The 19,073-nt window shown below is 46.7% G+C and overlaps 1 protein-coding gene across 3 annotated transcripts in view; it reads left to right on the top strand.

Moving 5' to 3' along the window:
* DUSP29 (dual specificity phosphatase 29) overlaps positions 1-18,537 on the top strand; it is a 35,628-nt gene extending 17,091 nt beyond the window's left edge. For all 3 annotated transcript variants that reach the window (XM_060642405.3, XM_060642406.3, XM_060642407.3), the window contains 2 exons: positions 10,153-10,373; positions 17,914-18,537. In XM_060642405.3, the coding sequence (XP_060498388.2) occupies positions 10,153-10,373; positions 17,914-18,158 (466 nt within the window). In that variant the 3' untranslated portion in view covers positions 18,159-18,537. The remainder of the gene's footprint in view (positions 1-10,152; positions 10,374-17,913) is intronic.
* Positions 18,538-19,073: the final 536 nt, after the last annotated feature.

Here is a 19,073-nt window from a genome sequence, read left to right on the forward strand (position 1 = left end):
GTGGCTCAGTCAGTTAAGCGTCTGACTGGCTCAGGTCATGATCTCACAGTTCACGGGTTCAAGCGCCACGTCAGGCTCTGTGCTGACAGCTCGGGAGCCTGGAGCCTGCTTCGGATTCTGTCTCCCTCCCTCTCTGCCCCTCCCCTGCTCGAACTCTGTCTCTCTCTCTCTCTCTCTCTCTCTCTCAAATATAAATAAAACACTTAAAAAAAAAAAAGAAAAGAAAAAGAAATGTGGTCAATCAGATAAAGAAGCTGTTTTATAGCTACGGAGAAGAGATGTGTAGAAATGTAACAGGGAACAGAAGGAGAAGGGGTAGTGGAATAGAAGGAGTGTGGGGTTCGAGTCTTGGCTCTGCCAGCCACCACTTATGTGATCTTGGACAACTTATTTTACCTCTCTTCACTTTATGTGGCAACAGAGATAGGGCTCATTCCGTGGGGTGAATATGAAATGAATTAAAACAAGTAAAGTGCTTGGCACATAGTAAGTAAATGCCACTAAGTGTTTGGTACTATTATGATTCTGAGAAAGTGTCACAGAAGAGGTGAATTCCAAGCATGACTCTGGAAGATGGGTAGGATTTCAACAGAGTTCTGGGCAGAGGGAGCAAGATGAAGAAATGCACGGAGGTGAGAATAAGCAGGATGGTGTGTCTAGAACACCAGGGATAGATGTGGTAGATGTACACTTTCAGGGTGTCTAGAACTGAGCTATGTTTGACCGCCATGTGGTCAGCTCAGACTTAGCTGTGCTGCAGTAACAGATGACCCCAACGTCTTGGTGGCTTACCACAGCAGAGGGTTATTTCTCATGCACATGCCACGTCCATGGGGGGCCAATTCTTACTGCTCCACATCCACGTCACTCTAGGCCTCAGGACCCAGGCTGACGGAGCAGCCCCTATCTGGGATATTGCCAGTTTCTTGGAGAGAAGGGCCATGGAAAGTCACGAGCTGACTCAGAAGTGACACATGCCACTTTTGCCCACGTTTTAGTGGCTAAAGCAAGTTCAAGCCAAACCCTCATGTTAATAGGACAGGAAAGTGTAACCTGTCAAATATTCCAAGTGGTAATGCATAATCGACCACAGCCACAATCTACTGCAGGTGTAGTGGCTTTGGGCGGGTCCTTTTACCTTTCTGGGCCTATGCCCTCATCTCCAAAAATGATCAGTATGAAGATTCAAAGAAATATGGAATATGAGAACGTTTTGTAAGACAAATACAAATGTTATCATTATTGTTACCTAGTGAGAAAGAAACACGGGAAGGTAGGTCAGGGCCAGCTTGTGGAAGACTGAATGCCCACTGAGCGACTCTCTTCAGGAAGCCACTGAGTGTCTGAGCAAAACAGTCAAGTTCTAGTTAACAGAGTGCCAGACAACAGGGTGTGATGCAGTAAGATATGCTTGCCTCCTTGACATCTGACCGCAACCTTGTTCCTTCAACCAAGAAAATGTTACTGCCTTTTCGATTCATTCCAGCTCTGCCTGGTAGAGCCCCACAACAAACACACACATATACAGTCTAGGCAGGCTCCACGGTCAGTGTGTGTGACCTGCGTGCACAGTGGGGACGGGGGGCACAAGTCAGCATGGCATGATGCTTCATGGTGCTTGTCCTCATCTCTGCTCAGGGTCCCTCCTAGACACCAGCTTACAAGGCTAATGAGACTCACAAATGCTTATTGAGAGAGCAATTAATTCCACTGCCAATGCAGCCACATGGAGGTTAAAACCCTGCTGAGAGCAGGCAAGGTTGCCTTTGTTTCTTGGTCTCTCTGTAGGTGTTGCCCAAAGCAGCAAAAAGCTCACGGCTGGCTCCTCATGCACAAAGTCTCAGTTTTAATTTGAAAGTTGCATTTAGCTTGATTTTTTCTTCCTTTCCTTAAAAGCACCTACAATTTTTGAAAGGTAAGTATCAAGGCTCTGGAAGTGAGGGTGGTTAGGATCCAGGAGTGAGGATGGATGTCCTGGGGTAGCTGGTGATGCCTGGGACCCTCTGGGGACCAGACTTAGCCCAAAGAAGCAGGTCACTTTTTCTCCCTCCTCTTCCCTCAAGGGCTTCTTCATGGAGAGAGGCAGAAGGGCTGAGCATCTGCTCCGAAGCCACAGTGCCTAGTCAAACACTGGTCTCCATGTGGCCTTGGGCAAGTCCCTCATGCTTTCTGAGATTCAATTTCTTTACCTATAAGATGTGGATTCAATGAGTTAATACATATGCCACTTAGCACCGTGTGTGGCACACCCAATAAGTGTGAACTATTACAGATCAGGCAGGTTCTGGAAACTCAGCTCACAGTGTAAAAGATAAAGAACTGTCATTGTGCTTTGCCATTAAGGTCCTTCTGTGTTAAGGGCAGCCTTGAAACGGGAAACACTCCTGGTCAAATTTCTCCCATGAGATGCTATCATGAACTCAAGTTCAGGCTGCAAGGAAGTTACCTCCTAATGGGCTTTTTCAGGCTCGTGCCTCAATTGCCCCCACAGATACTGTCCTGGCCTTCCAGGAACCCAGGTGGCCTGAGGCCTAAGGAGGCAGTGCCACACCAAAACCCAATGGGCCTGTGGATTTCAGAACTTCTACAGCATTTTCTCAATCCAAGATTATCCCGAGAGGATTCACCACGTGGAGTGCCTGATGACTCGAAGTCCCTATTGCTTACCAGCCCGGGGAGGGCAGAGTTGACACCACCACTGCAGCCCTGTGAGGATCTGGGTGGTGTCGAGTGTGCTGGATCAGTGGAGGCACTGGGACAAGAAAACGGGCCGATGATCAGAGATTTTCACCAGAATGTCATCCTGGCTCCAGGCACAGCCACCCTCTTCCCACCCATTTCCCACAGCTAGGTAGGGGGTCTGAATCTGCTACAAGTGGGAATTGTAGGGTCAGCATGGATGGAGTAGGGCAAAAGGCCTCAAATGGGATTCAGGGCACAGAGTTCAAGCCCCCGTGCTGGTGGTCATTATGTGTGGCCTTTGGCAAAACATTTTACTGTTCTGGGACTCAGTTTCTTTATTTGTAAAATACAAGGATGATTTCAAAGGTCTCTTCCAGCTCTAAAATAAAATTCCTTAAGAAATGTGCTATTAAATAAATTAGGCTTCATTAGGTTCAAGCACATACTTGTTTTATTACTTTTAAGTCATTCAAATTAGATTCAAATTAGGTTAACCAAGTGTTGCCCTCCAGAGAGCCAGGGACTTGCGTCAATGATGAGATAAGAATAATTCATCGCCTCTTATCAATCAGCAGTCCCTAAATGGGTGCTTCAAAAGTGCTTGAGTATGCTTGAAAGCACTGAGTTTCTGTAATTTAAATATTCTCTCTTTAATCTCATTCACATTTTTCATTTGCTTAGAGAAATCTTTTTTCATTTTTCTTTTTTTCCCTTGTAGTCAGCAGGAGGGGAAATATCCTGGTTACTGTCAAAGTGATTGCAAATTCCCAGGCAGGACAGCCTCCCATAGGCTTGGCTGGAACAGGAAAATTGAGAAATCTCTCTTCTCCCTCCTGATGTCAGCATCCCCGTGAGCCAACGCCACGGCGCTAACTTGCTCTGCTGCTTGAATGGCAGGGGTGCTGAGCAGCTCTCCATTTTTATTAAAACTATAGTTGCCTCCAAGGTCTGGCTTTCGAGGTCATCAACAGACAGCTGCCCTTCCCCTTAAAGCCTGATTCCTCCCTGTGGTCAGCCCTACTCAGCCTGAGCTCACTTTCAAGTGGTCTTGCTATCTTGCCCTTTCTGCTTTTCTCCTCCCAACCAGACCAACAGCCTTGAAAGCAGAGGCATCTCCAGGCCTGGCCTGTAGTTGAGGAGGCTGGAAAGTGAGGAGAAAGCAAGTCAGTCAGCTTAGCTGGCCCTCAGCCTTTGAGAGGGCTTCCCGGACACCTGGACAGCTGCAACCTTTCCCCACAAAAAGAAGGAATTAACTCAGCCTTCAGGCACCAAGCAGAGCTCAAACTTGACCTGCTTCTCCAGGGTGGACCGTGGTTTAGGATGCAGTGAAAACAGCCACGGTTGCCAATTTAACGTGCTGAATGTTAGTGGAAAGAGTTGGAAAGCCTGGATTCTGAACCTCCAAGTACCAAAGGTGACTTAGATACAACTGGGCACCAGTCATGGGCAAAGTGAATGGGGAGACCTGGCTGGGCTTTTCCAGTGGGCTTCTCAGTGAAGGCCTGAAGCAACATCAACTTTCATGGTTAGCAAAATGCCTAGTGTAATTATTAATACAATATCACTTCTCAAATCCAAGCCTCCGAGTATTCTCTTTCCCCTCTTAGCCTCCCTTCTTGGGGCAGATGATGAAGGGATATCTAACAAGAATTAAAAATGCTGGAGTCACCTTATATCTTTGAATAGCCAGTGTCTCCCAAGAACTAAGAAAACATCAATAAAAATCATGGTAAACACTTGCATGTTAAGTGAATATATGACCTACTCATCACGGATATTTACAAAACACAGACAAAAAGAAGAAAATTAAAATTCTCTATAATCCCTTTACCCAGAGATAGCCACTGATAACATTTTGCTGTACATCTTTCTACTGCTTTCTTCTCTTAAATTTATCTTTTAACCTTTCAAAGAAACTCGAGTATGGCATCATTCAATTTACAAGAATCCTGTAAGGAAAAGTACTGCCAGTGTAATTGGTTCAGTTTGACAAAGAAAGAAAGCTGAAGGTCCCAGAGGTTCAGTTGTTTTAGCTCGTGCAGCAGTGTAAGTGTATAAACTGCACCTGCCAGCCCTGTGTGTTCTGAAGGGCCTCAAAACCAAACAGTTTCATCGTCAGCAAGTAACAAGAACACCCAAGAAACTAGAAAGCCAGGGAATTTCACTTTCATTGATGAAATTGATGGAGAATTGATGGAGATCAAAAGCTAGAAATATGCCTGCTTTTAAAATCCACCTGTAAGCAGTAGGTGTGGTCGAGACTCCAAAGGAGAAGGTCTCCATCAGGGTCATGCCCATGAAATAACACGCGAACACCAAAGTGTCATATGCACCAGAATGAACAGGGTGCCAGAGTACAGGATACGGGCTATTGGCAAACAAGAGTCCACAGTCAGGTGCAGGAAATAGGTGGGTCCTCACAGACACAAGGATATGGAGAACGCCCAGTCACTGTTGGACTTTCTTCAGTGCCCAATGTAGAATCCTGACAATGTGGGAGCAGCTGGTTTCCCACCACAAGGGAGCTGAGGGAGGGCTTGAATAGATGTATACATGCATGTCCCTCCTCCCCTCTGCGGCAGAGCATACACCCCGGGGAGTGGGACGGAATGGGCTTTGGGGTGGATGCTGAGGTATTTCCGCTGGGGATCAGCAGGGCGGCAAGAGGCCTGGAAAAGTGGAATGTCAGGAGTGCTGCCCAAGGAGACTGCTTCACCAAGAGTGCTCTTATTCGCCATTCCTCAAGGGTAGTGGGTTGAAACAAGCTTCCTGAAGGAACTTCAGAGGAGCTGAAAGGAGGCTGGGTCAGGCCAGATAAGGAGGAAGGAGGGGAGGACTCCGAATGAGGAAACTGGGCCATGCAAGAGGGGAGTCACTTCTCTGGCCCTCCAATCTGCAGTAAGAATCCAGGGCCAGGCCAGAGGTTCACAGTGAGAGGAGATAAAGAGAATTGGGTCAGAAACAGAGATACGGCAATGTTCTTCAAAAGTAAACTGCATGAGTCCAACAAATGTGTGATAAAATGTCCAGCCTTATTGCTACAATGAATGAAAATGAGATATCTTTTCCTCTTCTTCTTCCTTTTTTTTTTTTTTGCCAGTGAAATTAGCAAAGAATGCAAAATGAGCAAGCTTTAAGGAGGGTAATTTAGCAACACAGCACATGTGTTAAAAATGCTCATACCCATTGACCCCAAAATTCTACTTAAAATTTCTTCTAAGGACATAATCAGAGATGTGCCCAAAGAAATAAAGCAAAGTTGTTCATTTATAGTGTTTCTTATAATGCCTGCCACTCCCTCTTCATGAAAGAGATAAAGATAGAGAGAGAGCAAGAGCAAGAGGGGGAGAGAGGAGACAAATATCCAGAGGTAGGGGCTTGGTGAGGTAAAATTGAGATTGCCCTACAGAATGGAACAGCAGGCCGCTATTGAAGGCTGTATGTCGACAGAGGCAGATGTTTACAATTTATCACCATGTCAAAGGTTTTGAAACTTACATGTAGTATTGTACCCCCCAAACAAATCTCTATATAAAATATCTAAATCTATGCATAGAAAAGCAACTGAGGAATCTTATATCAAAAAGCAAAGAGACTTTATTTCTAGGTGGTAGAAATGCAGGTGATTTTTTTGCATGTGGGAAGGAATATGTTTTTCATATTTTTAAAAAAATTTTTAATGTTTACTTATTTTTGAGAGAGAGAGAGAGAGAGAGAGAGAGAGAGAGACCATGAGCAGGGAGGGGCAGAGAGAGAGAGAAAGAGGGAGACACAGAATAGGAAGCAGGCTCCAGGCTCCAGGCTCCACGCTGTCAGAGCAGAGCCCGACACAGGGCTCGAACCCACAAACTGTGAGATCATGACCCGAGCCAAAGTTGAATGCTTAACTGACTGAGCCACCCAGGCGCCCCTGTTTTTCATAATCTGCACTGAGCAAGTGTTATTTTTGTAATCAGATGACACATTTTTATGACATAATTTCTTAAATAAACAAATTGCTTACATAAGGATTTTTAACTCAACCAGAAACTAAGGCTCCTGCATCATCTAGATTCTAGAGGTAAGTTGGCAAGTCTGTTTTTCTCCTGAGCTTTTCTCCAAAGCAGAAGCATATTTCTTAGTCTCTTCCCCACATAACATACATAAGCAGATGGCCCTAAAATTTAAGAAAACAACAATACAGTGCTAGGGAGAACCCTCTGACCCATCCTACTCCCAATAATTGCTGAGCCAGGCATTTGGACCAATTGGGGATCTGCCTCCATCACAGCCACTATATACCAAGACTACTAAGACTTGCTCTTTGCAGATCCTCATTTTGCCATGGATACTCTTCTGAGCTCTCAACTCGACTCTGAGTAAATAAGGAGGAAAGGAGAGGAGGACTCTGAATGAGGAAACTGGGGGAAATCCCAGAGTGGTGTGTAAGGACACCGCCTCCCTTCCTGGCTCACGTAGCCATATGACGCCCCAAAACCTGCAGTGGGCCTCAGACACCCACCAGGTCTGATCCTCCCCAGGAGCCCTTTTCTCTCCCTTGGACAGCTAAAACCAGCTCTGTGGTCTGACTGTGGAGGTGTCATGCAACGAGTCTTGTCACATATTTACCCTGATCCTTGACCCCAAAAGCGACAAAGTGCAAATTGCTATTTATTCAAACTACTATTTGATTATGTTGAAACCCAGCTGCTGAACTCAGAGATAACAGTCTTTATGGTGGGTAGGAACTTCCTGTCAAGGACAGTTCATTTTAATTTTTCCACTGAGCTCAACCTCAAAGTGAGGTGGATTGCTGCTCAGCAAGATGGACTGCATTAGTGGAGGCATTAATTGAGCACAGATCTATGTCCCAAAAGCATAACGTTTGTTGTATGCATACTTTGGGACAAGAAGAAAAATGAAAAACAGGTCTTTCTGAGGAAAAACTGAAAGCAGAATGTAGTCCATAGTCAGGATGGCAGCACCAAAGTCTAGCTGAGGGGGTTGGTGGAACTCTCCACCATTCCACAGCTCAATTCCAATGGGCTGTTTGCAAATGTTTTTAAAAGCTCGATGCCTGTGTTTGGATCTCTCTTTCCCAAACACTGGACTCCATCATGGTTCCTCTCACGACCAAGAAAAAGCTCCAGGAAACCAGCAACAGATGGGGGGCCCTTGGCCAAGGGGCCGTGGCATGTTTCCTGCTGCAAGGCTCCTCTTGGCCCAGGGTATTGATCACTGTTGGTACCCAATATGGTCCCTTCTGTCTACCTTTTACCAGTGACCTTGAGATGAGTCCTCAGCTGGAGCAAAATGTCACTTCTGGCCTCTTATTATTATGGTTCCAGGCCCTTGTCATCTTTCCTGAGCTGTAGACTGCTCTTTGTGCTGTTAAATTCTAGCTGGGATCACCCCTCCTCAACCACTCTCCTTGACCCCCGCCCCTACCCGCCCCCCCCCCCCCGCCCCAAATACAGATCCAAGCACTTCCGTGTTCCAACCTCACACTCCTCCAGACTTTCCTCTCCTCTCCTTTCACATCCTATGCTCTGGCCATACCAGCCTCCTCCTCCCTGCCCCTCTCCCAGTCCCTCAGCAAGCCCTGCTGTGATCCCACCTTGGTCCAACCACCTTCCTCTCCTGGCTGTACAACTGCAACAGTCTCCAACAGAGTTCCCTGCTTCCATTTTCCCCCTCTCCAATCCATCTCCACACATCCCCAGACTGGTCTTTAAAAAAGTAAACAATGTTCACCTCTTCCTTAAACCCTCTGTAGCATGTGATGTTCCACCACACTTAGAGTAAAATGCAAACTCTTTCCTTGGCCTACAAGGTCTACCATGACCCAGCCCCTGCCTATGTCTCCAACTTCCTCTTGTACCACTATCCCCCTTGCTACTGCAGCCATGCTTGTTTCCATTCTGTTCTTGGCACTTGCTGTTCCCTAGGCCTGGATGAAACACTTTTCCTCCAACTCTACCCCTGCCTAACTCCTTCTCATCCCTCACTCTTAGCTCAAATACTACCTCCTGGCAAGGCCTTGCCTGACCACCTTACATAAAGCAGGACCACAGTCATCAGCACAGCTTTTACTGCCATCTGAACTTAAAAAAATTTTTTTTAACATTTATTTATTTTTGAGAGACAGAGAGAGACAGGGCATGAGCAGGGGAGGGGCAGAGAGGGAGACACAGAATCTGAAGCAGGCTCCAGACTCTGAGCTGGCAGCACAGAGCCTGATGCAGGGCTTGAACCCACAAATCGTGAGATCATGACCTGAGCCGAAGTCGGATGCTCAACAGACTGAGCCACCCAGTTGCCCCACTTTTTTGCTATTTCATCCTTCAGTCATAGTGGGTTTGAGGTAGAAGGGAGTGCAGTGTCTGAGAGTGAGGTCCCGAGAGACCTTGACTAACCTGTTCACTGTTGCACCATCGGCACCCAGGACAGTGACAGGCACACAATAGATTTTAAATCATTATTTGTGATAAATGACTGACTGCAGGAAATAATAAGCATTTCCTAAAAGGGCTTCATTATCTCCAGCCTCCACACTGTAAGTAGTGCTAATTCCCTGCCCTTGCTTCCCTCTTCCCCTCCATCACCATGTTAACATTTGTAGTAAGACAAACTCAAACAGCCCTCTCCCATAAAGCCTCCCTTGGCCCTTCTAGACAGAAATAACTCCTGGTTCCTCTGACAACCTACCTCTGCCGCATATTCCAAGGCCACCTACTTCAACATGACTTTATTCTTTCTTCCTGGAAATTCCTGTCTAGAAAGGTAAGGCTATAAATCAGAAAATAACTTCACTGTTGGCTCCTGAAATCAACTCAAACAATAGACAGCTCAAATACCTCTCCTTAGAAAAACGCTTTGCCAAACTAGGCAATGATTCACTTATCAAAGCAAGGGTTCTGCACCGTGTTCACCAACCCTGTGAACATCAATGTCAAGAATTTTGCCCAATCTCAATAAAATCTTTGCACTGTAACACCATCTTAAATCAGTCGTTCCAGCCCCAGCCCACCAAACCCTATAAACGTCTGGAAGGTTCAGAGGAGTGACCTGCTTTAAAGGGTTTCCTGAGGCTCTGTGAAGGTGACCCCCTCCCTTACATTCAGCTTTGCTGGATGAACAGATTATTCTGGCGGTCTTCTAGGGGAGTTGGCAGGTAACAAGTGCACTCCTGCAACCACCATAGTGTCTAGCACTAAGCTCTTCTGTTTATGGTGAATGATGAAAGAATGAATGGACAATCGATTAGCTCACCTACCCCACCCTCCACTCTCTCCCTTCTCGAACCAGCCTAGCCAGAAACAAGCGGTCAAGGGGTCAGTAATCAGGGTTTTGGACCAGGGAAGTCCTTCACTGCAGTGACTAGGTTTTATTTTGGAACTGATGGCATAAACCCATTGGCGGGCCCCGAGTTTCACCCTAGATCCAGGCTACGACACCACTTAGCCAACCAGCCTCTCCGCTCGTGCCCAGAGCTACGGCACTGGACCGCTACGGGCTGCAGAAGGCGGGCTTCACGCACGTGCTGAATGCAGCCCACGGCCGCTGGAACGTGGACACTGGGCCCGACTACTACAGCGACATGGCCATCGAATACCACGGTGTTGAGGCGGACGACCTGCCCACCTTCGACCTCAGTGTCTTCTTCTACCCGGCGGCCGCTTTCATCGACGCAGCGCTCAGCCACGACCACAGTAAGAGACCTGTGACCCTTGGTGGTCCAACCCCAACAAACCCGCCCGAGGCCCCGCCCCGCCCCACGAAGCCCCGCCCCACGAAGCCCCGCCCCACGAAGCCCCGCCCCACGAGCCCCGCCCCTCACCTTGGCTGGAGGCGGGATCTGCACACTGTTGAAGCCGGTTCTGCGGGGGTTGTGTGTGATTAAGCTGGGAATGTCTGAGGCCCAGGAACACAAGAACCACACTGAGCATGCGGCTGGTGGGGTTTGGGCCTTGATCGCCTCTGTGGGGAATCGGGATCGGGAGGGTTCAGAGGAAAGGCCTTTGGCCTGAATCCCAATCCCCTAAGGCTCATCAGCAATCCTTGGAGCAGCAGGGACGTCTGGATGCCCTCAAACCTGGGACTACAGCCCAGACACTAATTGTGCCTGCGCCCAAACCTGACTAATAGCTAGGGGCTTCAATGCCAGAAAACCTTCAGGAAGCTGACTTGACTGGGAATCTATGGAGAGACTTCAGATTTTCCTGCCAACCAACCAAGCTGGCAGCCTCCGCCAATCCCCTCCTTCCCACATACTCCGTCTAGTTAGGCCTCCTATAGAAAGCTGACAATCTAGCCTTTATATATGGCAAAATATATTTGAGAATCTGAGTTTTGCACTCATGGTGTCCAAGTTTCCCAAGGTTAATTATCCATTCTTTTTTTTTTTTTAAGTTTATTTATTTATTTTGAGAGAGAGAGAGAGAGAGCAGGGAAAGGACAAAGAGTGAGGGGGAGAGAGAATCCCGAGGAGTCTCTAAGCTGTCAGCATAGACTCCAGTGCAGGGGCTCAATCCCACAAACCATGTGGAGGTGCCTGGGTGGCTCAGTCCGTCAGGTGTCCGACTCTTGATTTCAGCTCAGATTCCATGAACTGGGAGATCATGGCCTGAGCTGAAACCAAAACTCGGTTGCTCAACTGACTGAGCCACTCAGGTGCCCCAATTATCCATTTTTTAAAATCACAGTGCTAGTCCTTGCACTCAAAATACAGTTTTAGCTGGTCTAATCCAGGTTAAGTCTACAAGGCTATTTTAGAGAGAAAGGCATGGCTTAGGTATGCATTGGGGGTAAAATAATATGCAGTTATTGCTGCAGGGTGTAACTCAGGGCATTTTATAGAGGCCAGAGGGACTTCAACTCCCTCCTCTGTGCTCTGATTTCAGACACACGCGTCATACTCCTTTATAGGACCATCACATAATTCAGGATATCCAGCTACTGAAACCCTTTCTTGCCACAAGAGTCTGGGATTATGAGGCTCACTGCCTGACCAGCTGGCCTGCTTCAGGAATTTGCAATCTGCAGGTTGGGCGCAGGCCAAGTCCCAGACCTTGATGGCCATCCCAAAGTGGTCCTGGCCCCACAGGTAGCCATAGGCACCAAGGATTTGCCATTATTTTGGTTCAGAAAGCAATGTCACAATGAAAAGAAGAAAAACCTACAGAGCCTAAGTGCTTATATTAAAGGATGCTTCATTTCAAAGTCTTGCTTTTATGAGTCTATTTATGGACCATCTTTTGTATTATGCACATTCTGGGTTTCCAAGCAGTATCAAAAAGCAACTGGACTCTGACTCATCAACATGAGGTAAAATTTGCCTCAGATTATTTGAAGTTAACTGAAAACATATTTGACAAGAAAAAACAAAAAGCTACAACAACCCAATCCTTCAGTTTCTGTTTAATGTACTCTTTTGCCATTACTGTATCTTCAAACTTTCTCTTAATGGAAGGGGTCTGGCAGGCTTTAGAGAAGACGGGGGGGGGGGGGGGGGATCAAATTCACAACTTACTAACAATGTGATTTCTCTAAGCCTTGGTTTCTCAATCTGGTGATGAAAATATTTACCCTGAAAGGTTATAATGAGGATCAGGAGTAACCCACATAGAACACTTAGCAGAGAACCTGGTGCACAGCAGGTTCTCAGATGTGTTTGATAAAGAGAGGTTGTGCACCATGAAGCACATAACCACACTAGCATGTGTGCATCATAATAATAAAGTTTCCAATCCCAAAAGGAAAAAAGACATTCCAACTTTGAACTAGTACAATAGACTCGTATGACAGCTTGTTTTCAGTTCCTGGCACAACATTTTAGAGTCTTTCACCCCCCACCCCCCACCCCTGCTAAATTAGGAAAGAATGGGGCTCTCAAGTCATACTTAGGCCTGGGCAGATCACAGAGCATTGATGTGGCAATGTCAGGCCCGTGTGGGTCCTAATGGACCATATGGTCAAAAGCACCTAGCAAAGAAAGGGTCAAGAGAGAAAAGTATATGCCCAGATCAGAGAACATGCAGGGATTAGAATCAGTGGGCAGGAGTGTGGGACTAGAATAGTTGGCTAGTGAAGCGAGCAGGACATGACCTCATTGCCAGGAGGGAGGCTGGGGTCCCTTCTCAGTGCCCTTCACAATTGAATATCCTCAAGTCTGGGGCTCAAATCAAATGTGAACTCTGCAGAGCCTGGCAGGGAATGTAAAAAAAAAAAAAAAAAAAAAAAATGAAGCTAGCTGTGTGGAAAGCAGAGGAGTGTGGGTAGAGGGTGCTTTTAGCTAAGTGGAGAGCCCCATACATTTTCCAAAGGGGGCAGCTGCTATTCAGTCTCAGGCAGCATCTTGTGAGAATCAGTGCAAATGTGGTAGATCTGATTTTTCAGGAAAAGTTTCCAATCTGGATTTTAATGTGAAATTGCCCAATTTTTAAGTGTTGGCAACAAATTGAAAACTTCTTACAATACTTCAAAGGCCAAACAAAAGATATCCAGTGACTATCAGTTTGTAACCTGTGCTAAGTAGTCAGAGTAACAAAATAAAAATACTCATTAGCCCAGCAATGACATTGTCATAGACTCCATCCAGTGGGGATGGCATGTGCTCAGCCTTCATGCCATGTGGTGTGTCTAGTCGTTCATTGGAGATCTAGGGGACACTACTGTAGCATTTTAGAGCCAGGATCACTCGTATGTTTCTTATTATACTCTTGATGTAAGAGGTGTTGATGGACAGTCTGGCCCAAAGGCAAGGCATCTCTCTCTCTCTCCCCTCTCTTGTCTTTCCTGTTCTTCCTTGGCTAGTTTCAGCCAAGCGTACACTGTTTCTCACTGCTGCCCCTCACATCCAGTCTTGTTTATTCTTGTTGAAAAAACCTTTCTCGTGGTGCTGTAGAGCTGTGCCCAGGGCTTGTAGTGAGCCCCATGGGGCCCACTCCCACCCCTATCCTACCCTGACGCATCTCTTCCGAAAGAACTCCCCAGGCAACCGCAGTCACTCTTGGGAAATCTCAGAAATAATCTAGTCCAGTGTTTTTCCCCAAGAGCTGGGGAAACAGAGGCCTGGAGAAGCCAAGTGATGTGCCCAGGGTCACAGAGCTGATCAGAGGCCAGCGGGAATTCCTTCTGTCATTCGGACCTCTCAGGAGAGTCCTTTGCTCTTATTTTGAGCACTCGGTGACCTAACTGTATAAGAGGTCACCAAAAATCATGAAAGGTGAGGCACTCCTGCTGGTTATGACATCTGAAACAACTTGTCATTCTTCAGCAGAGAAAGAAGTACTGACAAAATACTGCCATGGGAACCCCATTTGGACTGCCTACACTCCTCCTGCCATGGCATCCTCAAAGGTGAAGTAGTGTGGGCTTAATTTAATGAAATCTTCTAGGAAATCCCAGGGCAGATACTGTAAGGCTCTAAAGATCAGATTTTAGTATCACCACTCTCTGTTTGTTCTTTCTTTCTTTTTCTTAAACAGTCCACAGCCTGCTTCTGAAGGCATCTTAAAATCTATTATGGCTAAGGCAGGTATGAATAAACAAAGCGAGTCTGCTTTTGAGCAGGAGCGTGGTCCTCTGGTGCCTCCAAGCTTTAACCAGACAAGATATTCAGGGTATTTTAAGGATCCCCTGCCCTACTGCAGCACACACAGGCCTGGCCCCCAGCAGTTCAAAACACAACATGGACCCTTCTTCTGATGACTTCCACACCCCCAGAAGTGTTTTGGGAGAAGTATGAATGCTGCCTTTGCAGGCTGCTGAGGGAGGTGAGTGAGCAAGAGACAGGCAAAGGGCATCCCCCAAAACCAAGGAAGGAGGCTGTTTATGAGAGGGCACAGCTGGCAGGGGTGGGGTTGAGTTGAGGGTGGGGGTTGGTGGGGTCGGTGGGTAACAGGCTTGGCCTGTATATACGATTTGAGTGACAGAGGCCTATCTTTTGGTCACCAGTTGAAAATACGCAATTGGGGAGCAGCAGAGATTCTGGATGTGGGTTTTCTTTATAAGACTGTGGGAATTCACCTTTTGGTAAAGGCTAAGGGGAATTATTAAATTGAAATCACCATTTCTCAAACATAGATTGTGACCTATTGGTGTGTCATAAAATGAGATTAGTGAGTGCACCCAGCATTGCCTTAAAAAAAATGAATTGATTAGACAATAATTGAATATAGCAGCATGCATTGCACGTAGTAAAAGTTCATATTACCTTGTGGAACTTTTGTCTGATACACACACACTTGTGATATCACACAGAGCTCTGAATCTGGTGTCAGGGAGCCTGGTCTCAAATCATGCATGGTTCTGTCACTTCCCAGCTGTGCAAACAGGGCCGCTCACTTCTTTGCACATTATCTCTTCTGTAAAATGGAGATGATAATTTCATCATCAGTCTGTCGTGCTGATCGAGTATGGTAAGCTATGTAAAAATGTACTTGGATGATCTGGGGGCGAGGTAGGGCTATGTACACGTAAACTGTGAACTGTGTGTTGTGTTTTCAGGGGGCACACAAAGAAGTGAAAGCCACTGATCTAGGAAATGTGTGCCCTGACAAAGCTGCCTTCACTTAGGGCCCTAACTCTGGCTGGTGTCTAACAGAGAGCCTCCTAGTTTCTCCAGTATGGGCCATGCCAGGAGCAGGCCCCGTGCAGGTCTCCTTGCCCTTGTCTCCTGAACCCTCTGAGAGCTTTCTTACCACCCAATGCTGGGCCCCAAAGGGTGGTGCTTAGCAGAGCCACAGAGCAAAGAGACAGCAGCGCCTGGAGGGTGCTGAGACAGGCCCTTTACCAAGGGAGGAAGACCTACCTACCAAGCTCACACGGCTGAGAGCATTCACGCCGCTTTTGTAAAACCAAAATTCAGCTCCAGGAGCTTCTGCTGGAGCTGAGCACGCCCTTCTCTCCCTTCCCCCTTTCTCTTCCAACCCCCTCCATCTCCCTTTGCCATTTTTCTCCCCTCCCCTCCTCCCACTTAACAGACTTCAGGCTCCCAAAAGACTTAATGAACTACAGCTTTCGTCTGTTTCAAGCATTTAGTCGTGACAGAAAGAATTACCCTTTTTGCCAGGAGAGGAAGAAACGCTTTAGTTATCAGCACAGCTGGCAAGAAGCCAGCCAGCCTCTGGAACAGTCTGTGGGGATTAGAATGCCAGAGGTAGACATTCCAGTCCAGGAGCACAACCATGCCATGCAAGAGCCAGGGCCAGCCTCCTCCAAACCCGACCCAGCAAAAAAGAAGCAGGCCCTGCTTCTTGCCTTCCTTTCTAGCAAATGTGCCCAAGGGAAATGTGGTGCGGTCACACTCTTGTAGCTCAGCATCATGGCAGGTGGGATTGCAGGGCCGCCTGGTAAGCTTGTGGAGATTCGTGAAAATGAATTGTGACAAAATGAACAGTTCCTTATGAAGCACCTTTCTGTGCCAGCCCTGTGTGTGTGGAGAGGCCATCATGGAGTTCTTCCTGATGGGCAAGATGTGCAGGCCTTGCCAGCTGGGAGGAGGGGAGAGAGAATCCTGTGCCTGATGGTCAGGCCCTCTTGGATTTCTCACTCTGCCTGGGCATGGTCCTGGGCATGGTCCCCTGGCACAGGTGAGGGGGTGGCGGTGAGAAGGACACGGGGGAGCCATGTCTGTTCAGAAGTATTCTTCAACAAGCTGTTCTCATATCCTGATGTTCCATAAGCTCAGTGATGTTCATAAGTGTCTTTTTGGTCATCCTTCTGAGCCACAGGCCTGAGACTCAGGAAGAGACATCACTGGGGTCACAAGTCACATAGCTCAAGCTGCCCCTATCCCACAAACACAGGAGAGGGCAGCCACTGGGATGGCATTGGTGGGGACAGCCGGAGAGCCTAATCTCATTACTTTCTCTGTCCCCTGAGCACAGTGGCCAGCGGCTAGCACACAGAAGGGCCTCAGTAACAAGTTGCTTTTAACTATTTCTAGCCATGGCACCTGCTTTTTGGGTGACCTCTGGCATGTCATTTCACCACTCTGAGCCTGTTTCCCATCTGTGAGGCAGGAATGATGATAATGAAACCTTGAAGTTTCTGTTAAGGATAAAATGAGATAACGCACATTGATGTACTACTGTGTGAGCTCGAGAGCACTACCAAATGCAGACCTGAAGGGTGCAGAGGCTGCTTCACACTGTGAAGCCAGGCCTAGCTGATGCCATGGTGGTGTTGTTTTGGTTGAAGTATATAAAGAAAATCCAGCTTCATTCAGACATGTAGATGGAGAAGGGAAGGATATTTTAATAGCCTTTTCTGGTAATTATGGATATTTTTCTTTAATACTACACCAAAACTTGTCAAGTAATAGTTTCTTAAAGGCTAGCTATGATGCCTTGCAATCGGAAACCATATACATAAACTTCATACGTACTCTGTTATATGAAAATCCATTGGTCTGTCTTGCACTTTGAATGGATTTTTTTGCTCACGCATGACTTTGTAATATCCCACATTGGTCATTTGGAAAATATTGGTTCACTAAGTTATGTAGATCTTCCAAATGTTGACACTTTTCATTGTATGTTATCAAAAGAACACATTTGTTAATATCACCACCAATCTTAACAGAAAAATCTAAAAGTATTGGGAAACTGTCAACCCCACAGTAATAGATACAAGTTTTCCAAAATTCTATTTTCCTCAAAAGCCTGAATTTTTTCACTGGCAACAAACACCATTGGTTATTTCCTTTGACATGAAAGGCCTATTTTGTTCACTTTTTTTTTTTTTTTAAGATTTTATTTTTGAGCAATCAGTACGCTCAACGTGGGGCTCAAACTCACAACCCTGAGATCAAGAGTTGCATGCTCTTCCAACTGAGCCAGCCAGGCTCCCTACTTTGTTCACTTCTGAGACAAAGTCTGCCAAATATCCAAGTGTGAATTATCATGGTTTTTCTGTCATTTGCTCTTTTAACTAAAAACAGTGTTTCATGAAACAGTGGCTAATTCAGCTTGCAACTCTACCTCCTATGTGCTTGTTCTTGAGATAACCATCTTACTTTGGCACTCAGCCCAAGTGCTTTAAGTGTACATACCATTTCATCACGCAAAATATTAAGCAGAAGTGTAACCAAAGGCTGAAATTTGATAAAAATTAATTTGTATTGCTTCATCAAGGATATTCTTAAGGGAAATCTGTGTTCCCCCCCTCCCCCCAAGAGCACACGGTGGTGAAGAATGCAATGATTACCAGTATAGTGTGGTACCTCTTCTTCCCACTGCATTTCAGGTAAGATCCTGGTTCACTGTGTCATGGGCCGCAGCCGTTCAGCAACCCTGGTCCTGGCCTACCTGATGATTCACAAGAACATGACCCTGGTGGACGCCATTCAACAAGTGGCCAAGAACCGCTGTGTCCTACCCAACCGGGGCTTTCTGAAGCAGCTCCGGGAACTGGACAAGCAGCTGGTGCAGCAGAGGCGACAGGCCAAGCACAGTGACAACAGTGAGAAGGCTGGTGAGAAGGAGCCATAGCACCCCTAGCAGGGCACACAGAGAGACTCGGGAACGGAGAGGGAGGCTGAAATAGCCCTGCCCTGTGACCTGGGACAGTGAACCAAAGCTTGACTTCCTTCAATCTTAAACTTCTCAGGTGTATGCTGATGAATGGGGGGGGGGGGGGGATTCAAATCTGCCTCCTGGATGAGGACTTGGCTTCATAGCAGAATGGGGCAGACTGCCTTCTCAGCAGAATTGGTTACAGATGAGCACACAGTTCTGCACAAAGGTGCCTGTATTTTATTATTATTATTGTCATTATTATTATTATTATTTTCTGGTAAGATGGAAGCAGAAAAGGATTGGAAAATACGTAGCCATTGTGCTGTGATTAAATGTTTGGCTTTGTCTGAAAGTCACATTCTTTTTTTTTTTTTATGTTTATTTATTTTGAGAGAGAGAGAGAGAGAGAGTTCACACATGCAGGGGAGTGGCAGAGAGAGAGAGAGGGAGAGAGAGAATCCCAAGCAGCCTTCAGGCTTTCAGCACAGAGCCTGACACAGGGCTCAATCCCATGAACCGTGAGACCATGACCTGAGCCAAAATCAAGAGTCAGACGCTTAACCAACTGAGTCATTCAGGTGCCCCCGAAAGTCACATTCTTAAAAAATAATTGTAAAATATAAATTTATTTTTTAGCTGCAGAAAAGTGCCCGGGAGAGCTGTGTTACAGAAGAGTCTGCATAGCTTATTAGCAGGCCCCTTCTCTGGGGCATCTGTATTTCCTTACCATCTCCTGCATCCTCTTTTCCACGGAATCCCCAGGCTTGGATCACCACTCATAGATGCCGCTGTCTGCAACCTGCAGAGAGCAACTCATTTATTAGGGATAGGGCGGGGGTGAGGGTGGGGGGTGGTGGTGCTGTCCTGAGTCCCGTACACTGGCCCCTG

The sequence above is a fragment of the Panthera onca genome, chromosome D2 (assembly GCF_046562875.1).
Source record: "Panthera onca isolate mPanOnc1 chromosome D2, mPanOnc1 haplotype 2, whole genome shotgun sequence".
Lineage (NCBI taxonomy): Eukaryota > Metazoa > Chordata > Mammalia > Carnivora > Felidae > Panthera > Panthera onca.